This window comes from Marmota flaviventris, chromosome 8 (assembly GCF_047511675.1).
Source record: "Marmota flaviventris isolate mMarFla1 chromosome 8, mMarFla1.hap1, whole genome shotgun sequence".
Classification (NCBI taxonomy): domain Eukaryota; kingdom Metazoa; phylum Chordata; class Mammalia; order Rodentia; family Sciuridae; genus Marmota; species Marmota flaviventris.
Window position 1 is genome coordinate 120,162,078 of NC_092505.1, and position 15,961 is coordinate 120,178,038.

At 35.9% G+C, this 15,961-nt stretch overlaps 1 protein-coding gene across 3 annotated transcripts in view; it reads right to left on the reverse strand.

Moving 5' to 3' along the window:
• The window catches only part of U2surp (U2 snRNP associated SURP domain containing), a 49,625-nt gene extending 34,497 nt beyond the window's left edge, over positions 1 to 15,128 (reverse strand). For 2 of the 3 annotated variants that reach the window (XM_027933793.3, XM_027933792.3), the window contains exons 1-6: positions 14,981 to 15,126; positions 6,781 to 6,825; positions 5,271 to 5,402; positions 2,602 to 2,700; positions 728 to 842; positions 157 to 290 (exon numbers count right to left, since the gene is read on the reverse strand). In XM_027933793.3, coding sequence (XP_027789594.1) covers positions 157 to 290; positions 728 to 842; positions 2,602 to 2,700; positions 5,271 to 5,402; positions 6,781 to 6,825; positions 14,981 to 15,025 — 570 coding nt within the window. In that variant the 5' untranslated portion in view covers positions 15,026 to 15,126. Of the gene's footprint in view, positions 1 to 156; positions 291 to 727; positions 843 to 2,601; positions 2,701 to 5,270; positions 5,403 to 6,780; positions 6,826 to 14,980 lie in introns of all 3 variants that reach the window. The other variant, XM_071615578.1, reaches the window with a different exon arrangement.
• Between the last annotated feature and the right edge of the window lie 833 nt (positions 15,129 to 15,961).

The following is a 15,961-nucleotide window of genomic DNA, read 5'->3' on the forward strand; positions in this document are numbered from 1 at the left end:
CTTATAATCTCTCATCTACATAAATTACTGGGTTAGAAAACATGAGAACTCAACATCTACCCCCCCAAAATTAAAAACAAACTGCTTACAGTGGTAGTACTGAAAGTATCACTGGGAGTGTCATCTTTGAACCTAAATTATTTAAGGATGACTTACAGGTTTTTTGGTTTCTATTACAAGAAGAGATGGTGGTCTTTCATTGGACGACTGATTTGGAGGATTTTTTTGATCTGCAAATCTTGAAGATGGCTTATAGATTTTACCTCTTTTTTCATCTGTTTCATGTTCTTCTGAAATGTAAAATGCTGTTTCAAAACTAATTTTATACTATTTGATTTTCTTTACTATTCTTATTTAAAAATAAACAAAAATTAACAGTATTAGTACTAAGATTTATCACTGTTAACATGTAATTAAATTGAAATACCACCATACCCCCAAAATATATACTCACTTTACAGTAAACTATTAAATACATTAAAATTTTTGCAAAGTGCTTGGCTATCTTAAATCTTGAAACGTATTAATTTTTTTTAATTATCTGGCTTCAATATCACCTTACTAAGTCACATCTGGCCATTGATTTTGCTAATTAATATAACCACTAGAGGGTGCTAATAGAAAGGAAATGGGAAAGTCAAAGCAGTCAGGCTTCTTCCATAATTATCTACCTGCAGTCATTCAACCAAGACAGGATTTGCTCAAGGACTAAAATACTGACACTCACCTTTAGCTGCATTAACAACACCCCCTCGCACAAATGTTTTCACTTTATTACCATCACTTCCTTCAAAAGCAGCAAGAAATTCCTCATAAATCTCCGCAGCTGCCTTTTCATCCTCCTAAATACATAACAAAATATTAATAACATATTATAAAAGTATTATTGTATATGTGATTAAACTCATCAAGTAATAATGAAGATAAAACACTTCCCTTTTCAAGTTAAATATTTATAGTTGTAATATCTAAGTTTTAATAGATATTAGATATTAAGTAATACTAAAACTAAAAGAAGCTCTGCTCCTTTAGTAGCAATTGGTAGAACAGAAAAGAACCCACTACATATAGACCAGCAAGTAAATTTGCTTAGGGACAATCCAAGGGCCAAACCATAAAACAACTGACTGCATGTAATACAACTAACATTTACAAAGTTTCCAAGGCATGATGACTTAATTCAGTGAATATAAAGATTTCCTTTTCAAACTAATGAAGATATAATATATGAAGTAAAAGCAACAATCTATTCCAGACACATAACACTGAAGAAAAAATGAACCTTGACATTTTCAATTATAGATATTTTAAATGTTCCCAAAGCATGTATGAATAAAAAGAAAACAGGACAGAAAATAGGTAAATTTAATTAACAGCATGTAAAAATTTACTATTTATAAGAGGAATATCTCAAAATTGTTACATACAAGGGAGGAAACAGGTCAAAGGGACAGTGAGAAATACATGAACTTTTCAATAAATGATGCTAGGATAACTGGACAACCATTTGAAAAAGATAAAAATCAATCAACTTTTTACATGATGTTACCAGATAAACTGCAGATGAATCAATTTGATTTTCTTAAAATTAAATATAGAAGTACTAGAAGAAAACATGAGGAAATTCCTTTATAAGCTAGGAATGGAGAAAACAACTGAAAAATCAGAAATCATAGGGAAAGATTGATTATATTACAATATCAGAAGGAAATTTTTAAAAGAATCAAAAAACTAGGGGATAAAAACCATTGCAAGTTAAATCATAAACAAAGTGCTAGTAGAAACTTATAGTTCAGATATTAGCAGACAGTTGAAAAGAAAGGAAAACGGGTCAAGTTTATCATAAGAGAAATGCAAACTTGAAACTATACCAAGAAATTATTTTCACCTAGGAGACTGACAAAGTATCTTTAATGTCATCTACTTGCAAAGCCGTTGGGAAACAACCACTCACATCTACTCATAGGAATCAAAACACCCCCCACCCTATAGAGATTTTTGACAATATGACAAATATAGCAAAACTACATTTATGCATTTATTATTCAGCCTAGTAGTTTTCATCCTAGGAATATATCCCAAAGATACACTAGCAAAACAAAACAAAAAAAACACATGCATAACACTATCCATAATAGCACAGCATTACGTGTAATGGCAAGAGACCAAAACACAAATGCCCTCAGTAATTTTTTATGTGAATAAACAATTGCATATCTGCATAGCTGTTTAAAAAGGATAATAAATATTTCCATAATAATACCTATGATATAAACTTTTTAAAAAGCAACATGCAGTATTCTATATATATAGCTTGCTGTCATTCCTCTAAGAGGGGTACAATTTATGCACACAACACACTTCCCTATACAGAAAGATCAGAAAAAAAAAAAAATTGTTACATACAAGGGAGGAAATAGGTCAAAAGGGACAGGGATGGAAAGTGAATATACCTCTAATACACCTTCCTGGGACAGACTTTCTCTTGGGGATGAACTGAGAATACCCCTGAAGTCAAAAATCTTTGGGAAACATTGCTGTGCTGCCCTTAAGACACACTCACATTTTGAAGGATAATTCAAGATATATTTTAAACATTACCTTTTTCTTTAATTCCTCTTGTTCCTTCTTACTTAAAGTTCGCTTAGCTGTGCTCATTTTTCCAATGCTGAATGCTTTAAGTTTGTTTTCTAGAAGAGGCTATGAGAAGAAATAAAGAGCATGTCTTTACATACACATTCTTAATGCTATCTTTAAATTTAATACACCTCAACTGATAACCAAGTCTCTGAGACAGGCTATTTTTTTTTTTTAATTAACCGTAAAGAAAAGTTAGGACTACTCTAGTATTAGGTGCCTGCCTTGGACTTGACTCTGATATAAGTACCTATTCATTAAAGAATGGTTTATTTGCTAGCTCAAGATCAACAGCATCTCAAGGCCTTTTTGTTCCTCTTTAAGGTAAAAACAGAACAAACAGACTGACACCAAGGTATAGGGCAAGAATAAAAGCACCTGAAGAGGGAAAATGTAAGTCTCTGGGCAAAAGTAGCAATGATTAAAAAAAAAAAAAAAAAACAGATCCTCAAATACAGAGGAAGGGATACATTTTTCTATGGTTCAGGAATTAACCATCTATAGCCCTCCATTTCAAGATACTATAAATATATCATGTATTTAGTAAGTTACCTCATTCTTCACCAGTAATGTATTTATGAACATAATCTTATTTTTCTTTGCTGGAAACATATCACTTAATTTTATATTTCATCTCAAGTAAAACTGCATCAATTAATTTGAATACACATTGAGCATACCAAATTGGAAACTTTCTGAGCATCAATATGATGCCATAAGTGGAAAATTCCACACCTGATCTCGTGTGACTAGTCATGGTCAAAACCTAGGTACCCAATAAAAGGATTAAGCAAAATTATCTTCAGGCTATAAGTATAAAATTTATATAAAACATACATGAATTTCTTTTTAAATTTTTTTTAGTTATAGATGGACACAATACCTTTATTTTATTTATTTATTTTATGTGAAGCTGAGGATGGAACCCAGTGCCTCACACAAGCTAGGTGAGTATTCTACCACCAAGCTACAACCCCAGCCCTAAATAAATTTCTTGTTTAAGACTTGGGTCCCATCCCCAAGGGTAATGCATTATGTATATGCAAATATTCCAAAATCTGAAAAAACTCAAAATGCATAACACTTCAGATAAGGGACACTCAATATACATAAGAAAATAACATTTTAATGAAGTCTTCATATATGTAACTTAGATGGAATTTCTTTCTAAAATAGGCGTAAATATATTGTCTGAAGACTTCTAGTTGCTCAATCAGTTACTCATTTGATTCATAAACTTAAAAGATAGAACTCTTTATTAAACACAACGTAAAATATTGAAATTTGAAGGTTTCTGGGACTGAAAATATAGCTAAGGGGTAAGGCACTGCCTGGCATGAATGAGGCCTGGGTTCATTATCTGGCACCACAAAAACAATTTTTTCAAATAGCCAGGCGCAGTGGCACAGGCCTGTAATCCCAGCAGATCCAGAGTCTGAAGCAAAAGGATTGCAACTTCAAAGCCGGCCTTAGCAACTTAGTGAGGTCCTAAGCAACTTAGCAAGACCCTATCTCTTAATAAAATATAAAAGGGGTTGAGGATGTGGCTCAGTGGTTAAACGCCCCTGAATTCAATCCCCAATACCAAAAAAAAAAAAAAATTATTTTAATTAAAAATGAAGTCCCCTTGAGAAAAAGAAAGCAGTTTATAAGCTGAAAGTTAATGCTGGGTTTCAGAAACAGATTTAAAATAATTTTTCCCCCTCAAAGTGGAAAGAAAAATATTTTGCTATCATTCAGTGTTTCTGGAATCATCTTCAAAAGTTTAAATGAATGATAAAATTACATTTAAATTCGATGAAAACCATAATTTAACAAAACAAAATTTCTGCGCTCAAGCTTTATTTATATCTGAAGAGCTACATTTAGACATCCAAGAGAGAAATAGCTAAGGAAATCAAAGAGTGTTTACTCAAAGGAATAACACTCATCCACTGAAAAGTTTGTTTACAGAGTTTTACTGAAATGAAAAAAAACATTAGATTGAAAACAGGATATTTTAAAGACGTGTTGCTGTAAAATGGATCTCAGAAATATTTATGCTTAGAAATATTAAACAATAAAAAACGTGTCACTGATGCTTTAGACTAGCTGGTGATGATTATATTATTATATTTTCTGAATTTAATCAGAAAAAAAGTTATGTTAAATAAATTAAAAACTAAAAAAGCCCAAGAGTATTTTGCAGATGCAGGAGAAAATATGTTCCCTCTCTCTATTCCTGAATGCCCCAGGCATTACACTTACCAACAGACAGCACCTGCTCCTACTTGCTTCCCAGGGTAAGACCATAAGCTCTCTAAGAATGAGGACTAAGTTTTAATCATCTATATATTTCCAGTGACTGGTATTTGGCACTTGGTTCAATGAACAAGGGGGTAAAGATAAATTTGACAATAGCCACCATACATCTAAAATACTTTGTTTTTAAAATATCATTAAGCATTGTAAATGAAACATCTCATATAAACTAAAAAAACATTCTTATATAAACTTGAGTTTATTATTAACAAAAAATGTTATTTTCTAACATGACAAGATGAAACAAGTAAAAAACCAAATATTCCATCATCAAATTCAATCAAGGATAAATTAAAATCATTAACCATCCTTTCCTATCTACCAATACTCACTCTTGAGAGATTCTGATGAGGAGAATCACAAAGGCTCTCACGGGCACTTTCATTCCTATAATTATGTTTTCTTGGACTCTTAGGCCGCGTCCGACTTGGCATATCACTATCTGAGGGTCCAGATGCATCCATCTTCAGGAAAGTTAAAAAAAAAAAAAAAATTCTTTTTAAATCATGTATATAATACTGAAAACTAGAAATGATCTGAAAGTCATGACAAATTTTATTATAGATTACCAAAAACCATGTTCCTTATACTGCTGCAATCACCCTTGATATCATTAGCAAAATCCTTAAGAACAGGGCCAAGTTTTCAATAATTCTAACTCCCACTTGAAAGCACAAATATAGTGGTAAAAATCAATTGTTATTCTTTAAAAAACAGATTCTTTTCTTCATTTTTAAGAAAATGTCTACCAAATACCCAGGTCTGACTAACCATAGTTTATGTATCAGTTGTTTCTTCAAGTGAAAATGGTATTGCATGCAAAAAGCAGCTAGCTTCATTCCCCAACTCAATCTCACACAAGTAATTTTCCACAGGACAAACATCACACCTTGGTAAGGATAAGTGTTATACTCGTTTCATCACACACTATTAAAAAGACCCACATACAAGTCAAGACTTAATAATAATATTACTAATTTTATTGGTTCACTAAAAACATTCTTAAGTGAAACTAGCATTTTTCATTGTGCCTGGTGGGAAGGAACAAAATGACTAGCGGTTTTGGCACCGCTTCCCTGATTCTTTAACTGTAAAAAGCCAATAGTTTACCCACCAACTGCTTTTGCATCATCAGTGCAAATATCAAAACAGTGAGAAAAGTAACTAATGCTTTAGTTTTGAACTCAAAGACCCCGGAAGAGATTCTTAACAACCCCTAGAGGTCTACAAAGCACACTGTGAAAACTGCTGTAATAACAATTCAAAATGTCAAAAAGCAGGCTGTGGCTGTAGCTCAGTGGTAGAGCACTTGCCTAGCATGTGTGAGGCACTGGGTTCAATCCTCAGCACCACATAACAATAAATAAATAAAATAATTTAAAAAAATGTCAAAAAGCTTTAAACAAAAAGTTTGTGTCTACTAACACCAAAATAGCTTAATAAATAATTGTACTTCTCCAACATTATGATGCCATTAGAAAAAACAGATCAGAGCATGCCAGCTGCCATGCAGAAAATTTCAACAGGTATAATGTACACTGAAAAAAAAGTGTCCAAATTTTGCAATCCCACAGTATCTAAGTACACACATTTATATGTGCACAAAACTTTATAAGCACAATAAAAAAATAAGGAAACATACATATTGAGTTTCTAAGATGGTGTAAGGCGGCTAACTTATACAAGAAGAACACAAAATAAGAGGGAAAAAGAAAAAAATGTGCATACAGTGTAAATGTATTTACTTACCATATAAAGTCATAGGCATGGAGATATATACACAAAGAAAAATTATATTTACTTTTTAAAGGAAAAAGACAAAAGACTGTCTTTTATACTCACATGTGCATCTGAAGAGCCAGATGAATGAACATCTGATGATCTGGTCTACAAATATTAAAAAAATTTTTTAAAAAGTCAATATTTAAAAGATAAAAAAAAAGTCTTGTTAGACTAATAGTTTCTTAAGTGATATGGATTTAATCTTCCCTAACTTTTAGCAATTCCTTCTCAGCTAATAAAATTGAACAAGGGAAATCTCTGACTTATGAAAAGGTTGAGATTCAAGATAAATGTGCAAATCAATTCTTTAAAATTCAGAAATCATATTTCCAAAAATGTGATATAAATGTTAATAGACTATATCTGAGGAATAGTTACCTTTATATAGTATAGACTAGAAACGTACCCATCATTTTTACAACAGAATTTTGGTGCAAAAGCTCTTCCCAAGTCATAAGACAGACTATTGCTCCAACACTGCCCAAGCAGCAACATCTTGATCCACAGCCAAAAAAAAAAACCCAAAACAAAACAAAAAAACTTTCCTTTTGCCAACAACTGAAAGCCACATGAAGGGACTCTAACAGCAAGAAAATCCATATATAAAACCATTGCTATCTAGAAAAAAGGTACAAAGTCTACTATAAATAAAAGGGAAAATTATAATACCAAATCCCCAATAGGTCACCATTTGCAACTTGTTTTAAGAGACCTGCTTCTAATTCATCATGTCAAGGGCTGACTGTAGAGATCCCTGCGCCTATAGGGTTAAATCCTCAGATAATGGCACTTTCCAACAATGGTGACCATTAAAATTTCATCTTATTTTTTCTTAACTGATTTACATCTCAGACTACACATGGCACAAAATAATTTGTTGTTGTTTTCAAAAAAAACATCTAGGGACAAAAAAAGCCAGGCTGCAAGGCTATTAGCTGAATAATACATGGTACCTTTCTGAAAGTTTTACATGGAGACTAAGAATTTAACTTTGTCACTAATTTTTTTTTTTTTTGAAGATACTGCATGGTAAGATTTTACTTCCGTGTTAAAGTGAGATTTTCTTTCAGTGTTAAAAGTGAAATCAAGAATCTTAAAATCACAAATATCTCACCTGACCCTAGCTCCCAGTTCTAGATTTCAAATAAAATACACACTAATTTTCTAAAGCAAATTAAACATTTGTTATGTTTTAGAAAAGAGCAAATACAGGAAGATTCATGAGTTCATGAAGTATTGCTTTATTTACCTTGTCCCAACATAAGACTAAAAGCAGCTGATCTGATTTTCTAACTCAATTTACTCCCAGAACTCCACTGTATTGAGCCCTAGGCAAAAACTAGCCCAAACCAGGCATGCATTGAGATATCACCCATCTTCATTCTTTCTGTCCATCATTTTCCTGTCCTCAACTTTACTGTGCCTTCCCCATTCATTTTCTTCTCCCAGGTGACCTTTCTTAATAATCAAGATAGTATAAAAGAATAAGCATTTTTACATTTCAATTTTGTGAAACATTCTTTGAAATACACCTATTTGCAGACATCTAAAAATTAGAAAATCCAAGATAATAAAAGGAACACAAATTAAGTGAAGAGGCTGAATGGACTTAAAAAAAAAAGCCTTCCTAAACACCAGTATTAACCTGCTAGGTAACAAACACAATATTGTAATGACAGGAACATAAAACACGCAAAAACCACTTTAAGAAATCCAAGTCACTTTTTGAAGACTAATATTCCTGTATGGAAAAAGACAATATTAAAACTATGTGAATGATACTCACATTTATTTATATATTTTAATACAATTTCATTCAAAAGCTCAAAATTCCAAAGGGAAATCTTTGCAAGGGGGTAAAGGAATTGGAAAATAGCTCTAACACAAGAATAAGAAGCATGCAAGAGAGTAGCTAAGAAAGGAACAGCCTTTATTCTACTGGTGCCGCATCCAAATCATCAATTTCTAGGATTTAAAACTAAGAGTCACAAGAACCTGGACTCTCCACCTATTTCCAGAGTTAACTCTTTCATGACTCCAAGTCATGTAGTCATAATCTAATCAAGAATATCACTTGAATAACCTTCTACCAAATTGGTGAATGATCTCTGAAAGTAATCTGTTCAAAAGTAGCACTATGACTTTGCAAACAAAGCAGTAACAGCATGGCTTAGAATAATGAATCAGCCAATTTCAATTAACCTAAAAAGTCATGGTTATATTTACTGCAAACCAGACATTTACCACTGATATGCAGCCGTAACTACACAGCATTCAATGGAACGTTTTTAGAACAAAAAAAAAACTAAGATTAACAGAGAGATGCAAGCAGTTGTTAATAAGGTTTTTAAAAGGATGACCAATTTCAAAAGCTAGTGGTTGAAGTCAACAGTAAATGTACCACCATAGACGAGGAGCCTCTCCCTCTTCTTAACCTACACCTGAACTGTATTGTCTTCGGTTGTTTTTTCTCAACTGAAGAACACAAATCAATGATGCTTAAATATCTTCTGAAGTTTATAACACAATTCCTCATCCAGATGAAAAGACTCAAATGCAAGAAATTAATGGGCAGAATAAGGAAAGCTTAAGGCAAAAAAAGAAGCAGATGTAAGAACTTTATCTTAGGATAGCAAAAATAAGAAAATTCAAAAAGATCAATCATTTTATTGGTTGCTAAGGTGATAAATGTAAAGCCAACTATACGATACTTATGGCCCTGTATCTTATTGGCCAAGAATAAAAACTAGCATTTTATCTTGCTGCTCCTACTTTACTTCAAATGAAAGCCCCACACCTAAGTTTTCAAATTAGCAGGCTATGCACAGCAATGTTCCTCCACCACCACTCCTGCCTGTCCAGCTCACCATTCCATCTCCTAAATGCCTTGCCCTCTAAAAGCATCAAAATTTTCACCCAAAGTTGAACAATTTCTCCCAAAGGAAATACATCAGCACCTTTATTATACAAAAATGATTTCCAGTTCTTGATCTTCAATTTTGGTCATCTCGTGGATTTCAATCTATTCTCAAACCGTCTCCTGGATGTCTTCACCTATGTGTCTGCAAGGTTCTCAAATCTCACATGTCCAAAATTCCTCCTAAACTAGCTTCTCCTTAGTTTCTTCATATGTGAAACTGAATAGCACCCATCTCAAGATTGTTGTGAAATGCAAATACAGGTGAAGCTCTTAGAAAAATGTTAACTTAATAATTGCTCAGTGTTAACCAGCAGCAGCAGCATTCTAACAGAGTTATCCTAGACACCTTCCTAATCAGCTGAGTGAAATTATGAGACTTAACATAGATCTTGCATAGAGACCTTTTGTTTGATTTAGATCTTCCCTTCAATTAATCACTTACTGAATACTTCCTAGGCTGGTACTGTGCCTTGCATTAGATAAATGCTACTGTGCCTTGCAAAGTAAAATAAGATACAGCTCCTATACTTAGGAATGGATTTTAAAACCAAGTAAAACAATGTGGCTATGTCACAAGAGCACAGAAGGCAGGAAAATTTTAATTGGGTGGGGAAATGAGGATTGTCAGGGAAAGCTTCCTGGAACAGGATCTTGAGGTGTGATTTTTTTTTTTTAAGCAATCTTCAAAATGTGCCAACACCACTGTAATAACCTCCAAATCGGTCCTAACCCTTAAATCCTTCCTAAACTATGACTTCAGAAGAGCTCTCCTAAAGGACTTTCCTGCCTAAAATTTCTCCCAGATCTCTAATTTTATTCCCTAGCATTTAAAGTCCTCCACAGTTAAACCCAAACTTATCTTTCCAGTCTTTAACCCATTTTATACCCAAGTAAGTGCCCTATGCCGATTAAATCAGAGCACTTCTCAATCTATTTCCCACCTATTTATTTTCTTCACCTCATCCCTCTCCTTTTAATGCTCCTATCTATACCCTTGAGACTCTCCTCACTGCTCAAAGGACCCAAATTCCACGATACTCTTGAAGCTGCCTTCTCCCCAAGCTCTAATGTGTCATCTCCCTACTTTTAGACACTTCTGAGAGCACTGCCTTGTACTATTATGTGAGTTAGCTCTCTCCTACTAGAAAGCATGCTCCCCAGGAGTAGGAACAGACTAATTTAATGTCCTTTTTAATTTTTTTTTTTTTTACCTTAACAGCAAGCACAGTATCTGACAAATGAGAAAGCCTCAATACACTTGTTGACTTAACCTATCTAAACAAGTACCTACCAAACAAAATTATACCCCACACTGTCAACACACTATGTCTACTCATTAACAAATAGCAGCTACCTGGCTTAATGCCAGTACTCAAGCCAAACCAAGGTTTTACCTCTCAAAAAAAAAAAAAAAAAACCCCTTTGTAAGAGCATTAAGATTTGCACTACATGTAATATAGTTACATAACAATCTAACATGATTTTTTAAATTACATCCAAAACACTACCAATATATAAAAAGCTTTAAGTACACTTTGTCCTATAGTATTAAGAGAGGTGATTAACTTCTCAAGGAATACAACAGCCTCAAGTGTTACTGGCAAACGTATCTGAAAAGTTGTTTCAAGGCTGCCAGTGCACTTCAGTGGTAGAGGCATGCTTAGCATATGCAAGGTCCTGGGATTTGATCTACAGAATAAAAAAAATTTAAAAAAGTCATTTCAGCAAAATATCCAGTACATGGCTGGTATGCAACGAATGTTAAAACTATATAATATAAGACGAATTTTTGTAATATTATTGTTATTTTAAAGTTCTGCACCAAGTTTTATTTTTCTTTCAAAAGTGCTGCTCATTGTACAAAGGTGCAGGAGTCTTTAACATGTATGCCAAATGAACTCTCTCATTTGCCACCAAGGCAAATGGCTCTCTTTCTTAGGCTTGCTCTCCAAGAAAAAAAAGTTTCAGAAACAAAAACCAAAAGAAAACAAATGCTGGAATTTCAGAAAACCATCAATTCAGTCTAGTAAGAACTGTAAAAAACCGTATCAACAGTCACAACAAATACATAAGGATCACAAGTCTAGAAAAGATCCTCGTTTTACTTTTTTTTTTTTCTCTAGGTGATTTTTTTGTTAATCAGCAAAGGCAGACAATAGTTCAAAGCATTTCAGTATTCTATGTCCAAGGAAGCCAGTAGTGTTTCCTATTTTATCCATTTACCTCTTTAACCCAATTTATTATAATATGACAAAAAAAAAAACAGGTACCATCAGAGTGAAATAACAGGGCACACAATTCCATTATATTATCAATATTACCAGCACAGGAGATATAGAAGAAAAAGGAAATACCAGATTCTCTTTATAGCCTCCTTTGGCTGAGCATACAAACAATAAAACTGAAATTCAAAATGTTAAAATAATTTTTATAAACTAAATTCTAAAGAAATATGTTTAACAATTTTATAAACTCACAATGATAAGAGGGAGTGCTTTCAGCAACCCCTCCCTGGGCATGTCTCTCCCTCTCCCCTTTCAAAATCAAAGCTCTAATATGGCACTAAACTCCTGCCTTACCCAATTAATATTAGGTTTAGTCTATCCTGTTTAGTCTAAACAGAAATAAATGCATAGGAAATTTTAGTTCATTTCCAAAACATTTACTGAATGTCCAAATCCGCCAGGCTTTAAAATGAAAAATACTAAGCAGGCATGATAGCATGCCTGCAATCCCAGCAACTCAGGAGGCCAAGGCAGGAGAATCACAAGTTCAAAGCCAGCCTTGCAATTTATAGAGGCCCTAATAAGCAACTTAGTGAGACCCTCTCTCAAAATAAAAAATAAAAAGGGCTGGGGATGTTGTTTAGTGGTTAAGTGCCCCTGGGTTCAATCCATGCTACAAAAAAGAAAAAAAGAAATAAAATTACACAGAAAATAAGAGCCTGGAGGTCTTTTCATTATAGACAACTATACATATAGGTAAGTCACTTGACACACATTTGTAAAAATGTAGTTTTGAAGCTAGCTAGAAGAAACTGTAGCAGTTACCTATAATTAAAGAGATGTTAACGATTTTGCTATTGTCAATGGCAAAAATCCTGCATGTTATTTTTTTGTTTTGTGGTTCTGGGACTGAACTGTGTGGGCCTTACGCTTGCTACGTACATCTTTAAATTAATGTTTTCCTCAATGTCAAGAAATATAATTAATAATCATCCCTACCTATATCAATGGAAATTTAAACTACCAAAGAAGAATGAGCATAAAAAAGAAGTATCTGTTCACCCTTTCTGTACTGTGGAATATAAGCCATTTATCTGCTCTTTCCAGAAGAGGGAAATAAAACCATAGATCAATGACCAGAAATACCAAATACTGTAATACTAGCCAAAATGATCATATAATCTCTTAATAAATTCTGGAGTTGCATTAGAAGTAAAAAGCGGCAATCTGGGAAGTCATTATAACAGCTGATAACTTAGATTCAAATTCTCTGGATCACAATGTATCCTGACATTTTGAATCGAAATCTTTTGTTATCAAAATTCATAACCTTTCTACTACATCATGGAGTTTCCCTAATAACAGAGAAATCACGCCAATACACGATTTGAGTGGGTTCTGATTCCTTTTAACAGACATGGATAAGAAATCTGTTGAAAGCATCAACAGATGATAATCTAAAGGACTATAAATGGTAAGACTCATTAACAGAAAACCCAATAATTTACTTAGAAGGAACAGTCAGTCACACATTCACAACCATCAGTACTATTTTAGAAGGAAGATTAAACAAGCACATTGAAATGTTTTCAATGTATCCAAGGTCTCAAAGACGGGATACTTCATACTTTGAGAAGAAACAAAAATTGTGAATTATCATAAACGTAGCAAGCTTTCCTAACAGTTCCCTAACAGCACGTGGAGCTATTTTCATCACAAATCTGTTGAATAGCAGAGTGGATAGAGTCAGGTACTACTGAATTTAAGCCACCTCTCTCTCTCTGAAGGAAGGGGAGAAGGAAAAAAAATCTACTGGGGAGGGATGGAAATGATATGGAGCAAAGGTTTGATGTAAAGCACAACAAACTGTCCACGTACCATACTTTCACCTAACTAGAGGATGTCTGATAAGGACATTAACAATTACAAACTAAATAATTTGGTGAACATCATTTACCAAATGGCATTAAGACATGTTTATTAGACACTGAGAAAGCAAAAATAAAATGGATTGTGATGTCTCGCAGATCAAAGAGCAAAGGCGAGGCTCTCCTCTTCTACCTAAACTTCCTAGTATCTGACTTAAAAATCATAGTCTGTAAGTCCCTAGAACCTTTCAGTGTTACACAACTTCTTTCATCAGCATCTCAATGCTCACCAACTGACTACTTCATGGCAGTAACAATATTCTAATATTGAATTCCAGATGAGAAACTCAACGCAAAACAAACCATTTTTTTAAAAAAATTAAAAACGATGAAATGACCCGCCCAAGATGGCAACTACGACCTGATATCAAAACCTTATTGACGCTAAACTATTTCCACAGCTCCCTGGTTTCACAAGATGTGCGCTCCGTTCCCTGTAAACTCAAGCGGAATTGACTGGGTATTTTCCAAGTCCACGGAAGTTCTTCCTTCGGTGGAACACACCACACGGAGAGAGGGACCCCGACTCTGCGACCCTCCCGAAAGAGGGTTCATTTTTCACTTCCTCTCCACGGAGGTGAAGGCCACGTGTAGAGCGCAGCGTTAACCTTGGCCACGCAACCCTGCCAAGGGTGGCCGCTCCCGCCTAGCTACTTCCCACCCCGCGTCCCCTCGCTCTCCGTCCTCCCTCCACAAACCTGCCACCCGAGAGCCCACGTACTCCTTGGAGGGCATGGAGGACACCGAAGATGGCCACAGCAGGTAAGACACGAAAGCCAAAGAACCAAGACAAAAAGAAACAGACACCCAAACACCGGGAGGCGATTCCCGCCTCTCCCGGGCGCTAGACCGCGGCCTCGGAGCCCAGCCGACTGGGACACAAGGGCGCGTTTTCAGGACTTCAGGTCTCCTTCTGAATCCCTGACTTCACTCCAGTGCCAAGCAAGGGGCAAGCTACACACGCCACCAGCCCCTGGACACGCCGGTCTCGAGCCGAATCCAGGCTGGGACCGAAGGGGGACATCAGGCCTCTAAACCTGCGCACCACGGTGCGGCGGCACCCAGGCCTGCTGTTGCGACCAGAACGGAGACCCCCACCCCAGCAACCCCTCGCCAGCCGGAAGCGTCCGTAGACCCTGGATGACAGCCATAGACCCACTGACTCATGAAGACCTCTAAGAAATTACCTTTGAACTGGCCTTCTGAGATCCGCCTGGCGTTTTGTCCGCCATCTTGAGCTTTGCCCCTCCTTCGGCGGCGGCAGCAGCACGAGCGAGTCGAGCACCGAACGATTGGATCTCAGCGCAGCCCGCCAGCGGCCCGTAAGGCTGAGCAATCGACCGCCGGGATTGTGGATTTAGGCCTAGTCGCGCACGTGACTTCCGGTGCCAGTCACTTCCCTGGGCCCGCCTCCTCTGTGGGTCTTCTGGCTGTCGCGGTTCCTGCGCCTGTCATTGGGCCCGGGAATTTAGAGCATTTCCTTTTCCTGACTTTCAGGGCCGGCTGATATTTCAGTCTGTTTTCCCAGAACCGATTCTTGATAGATGCAAGCCAGTTTTTGTATTTCCTGGGCGGGAAGAGAAGCAGCCGCTCGTTAAGAAATGCGCTGGCGGTCTGGGGAGGAGCGTTCCCTTCAATTCAGAAAATGGGTCTGATCGAGAAAAGATACTGTAAGCGCCACCTCGGGAACTCACCTCCACAGAGGAAAGCAAATTTGCAGCTTTCTCAGATGATGAATGTCGAGATAGAGTTGTGTCTGCAAAGCCCAGAAGAGAAGCGTTTGACCCAACCTGAGGGTGATCCGATAGAAACTGGGGCGTGCGCAAATGGATGCATGCAAAGACGGTGAATGAAAGAAAATCGTTAAATATAGACCGACTTCTAAATCGAGTGTACATGCAATCGTGTGCCGTTTTTTTAATTACATTTCACGCTTCGGTATTGTTTTCGTCTTTAATCACATAAATGGGGGAAGCGCCATAAGCTTTTCTACTTGGTACTTTTTGGGGGTTCTTAATCAGGATCTGGATTCAAAGAGGGAAAGCTTGCTTGAGAAGGTCATTGCCTGAACGGAGTCAGGCAAGGAAAGTGGAAAGGGCATACCGGTCAGAGGAGAAGCTGAAGTGAAAGCCTTGTGGCATGAGTCAGGACAGCCCGTGCACTGTGCA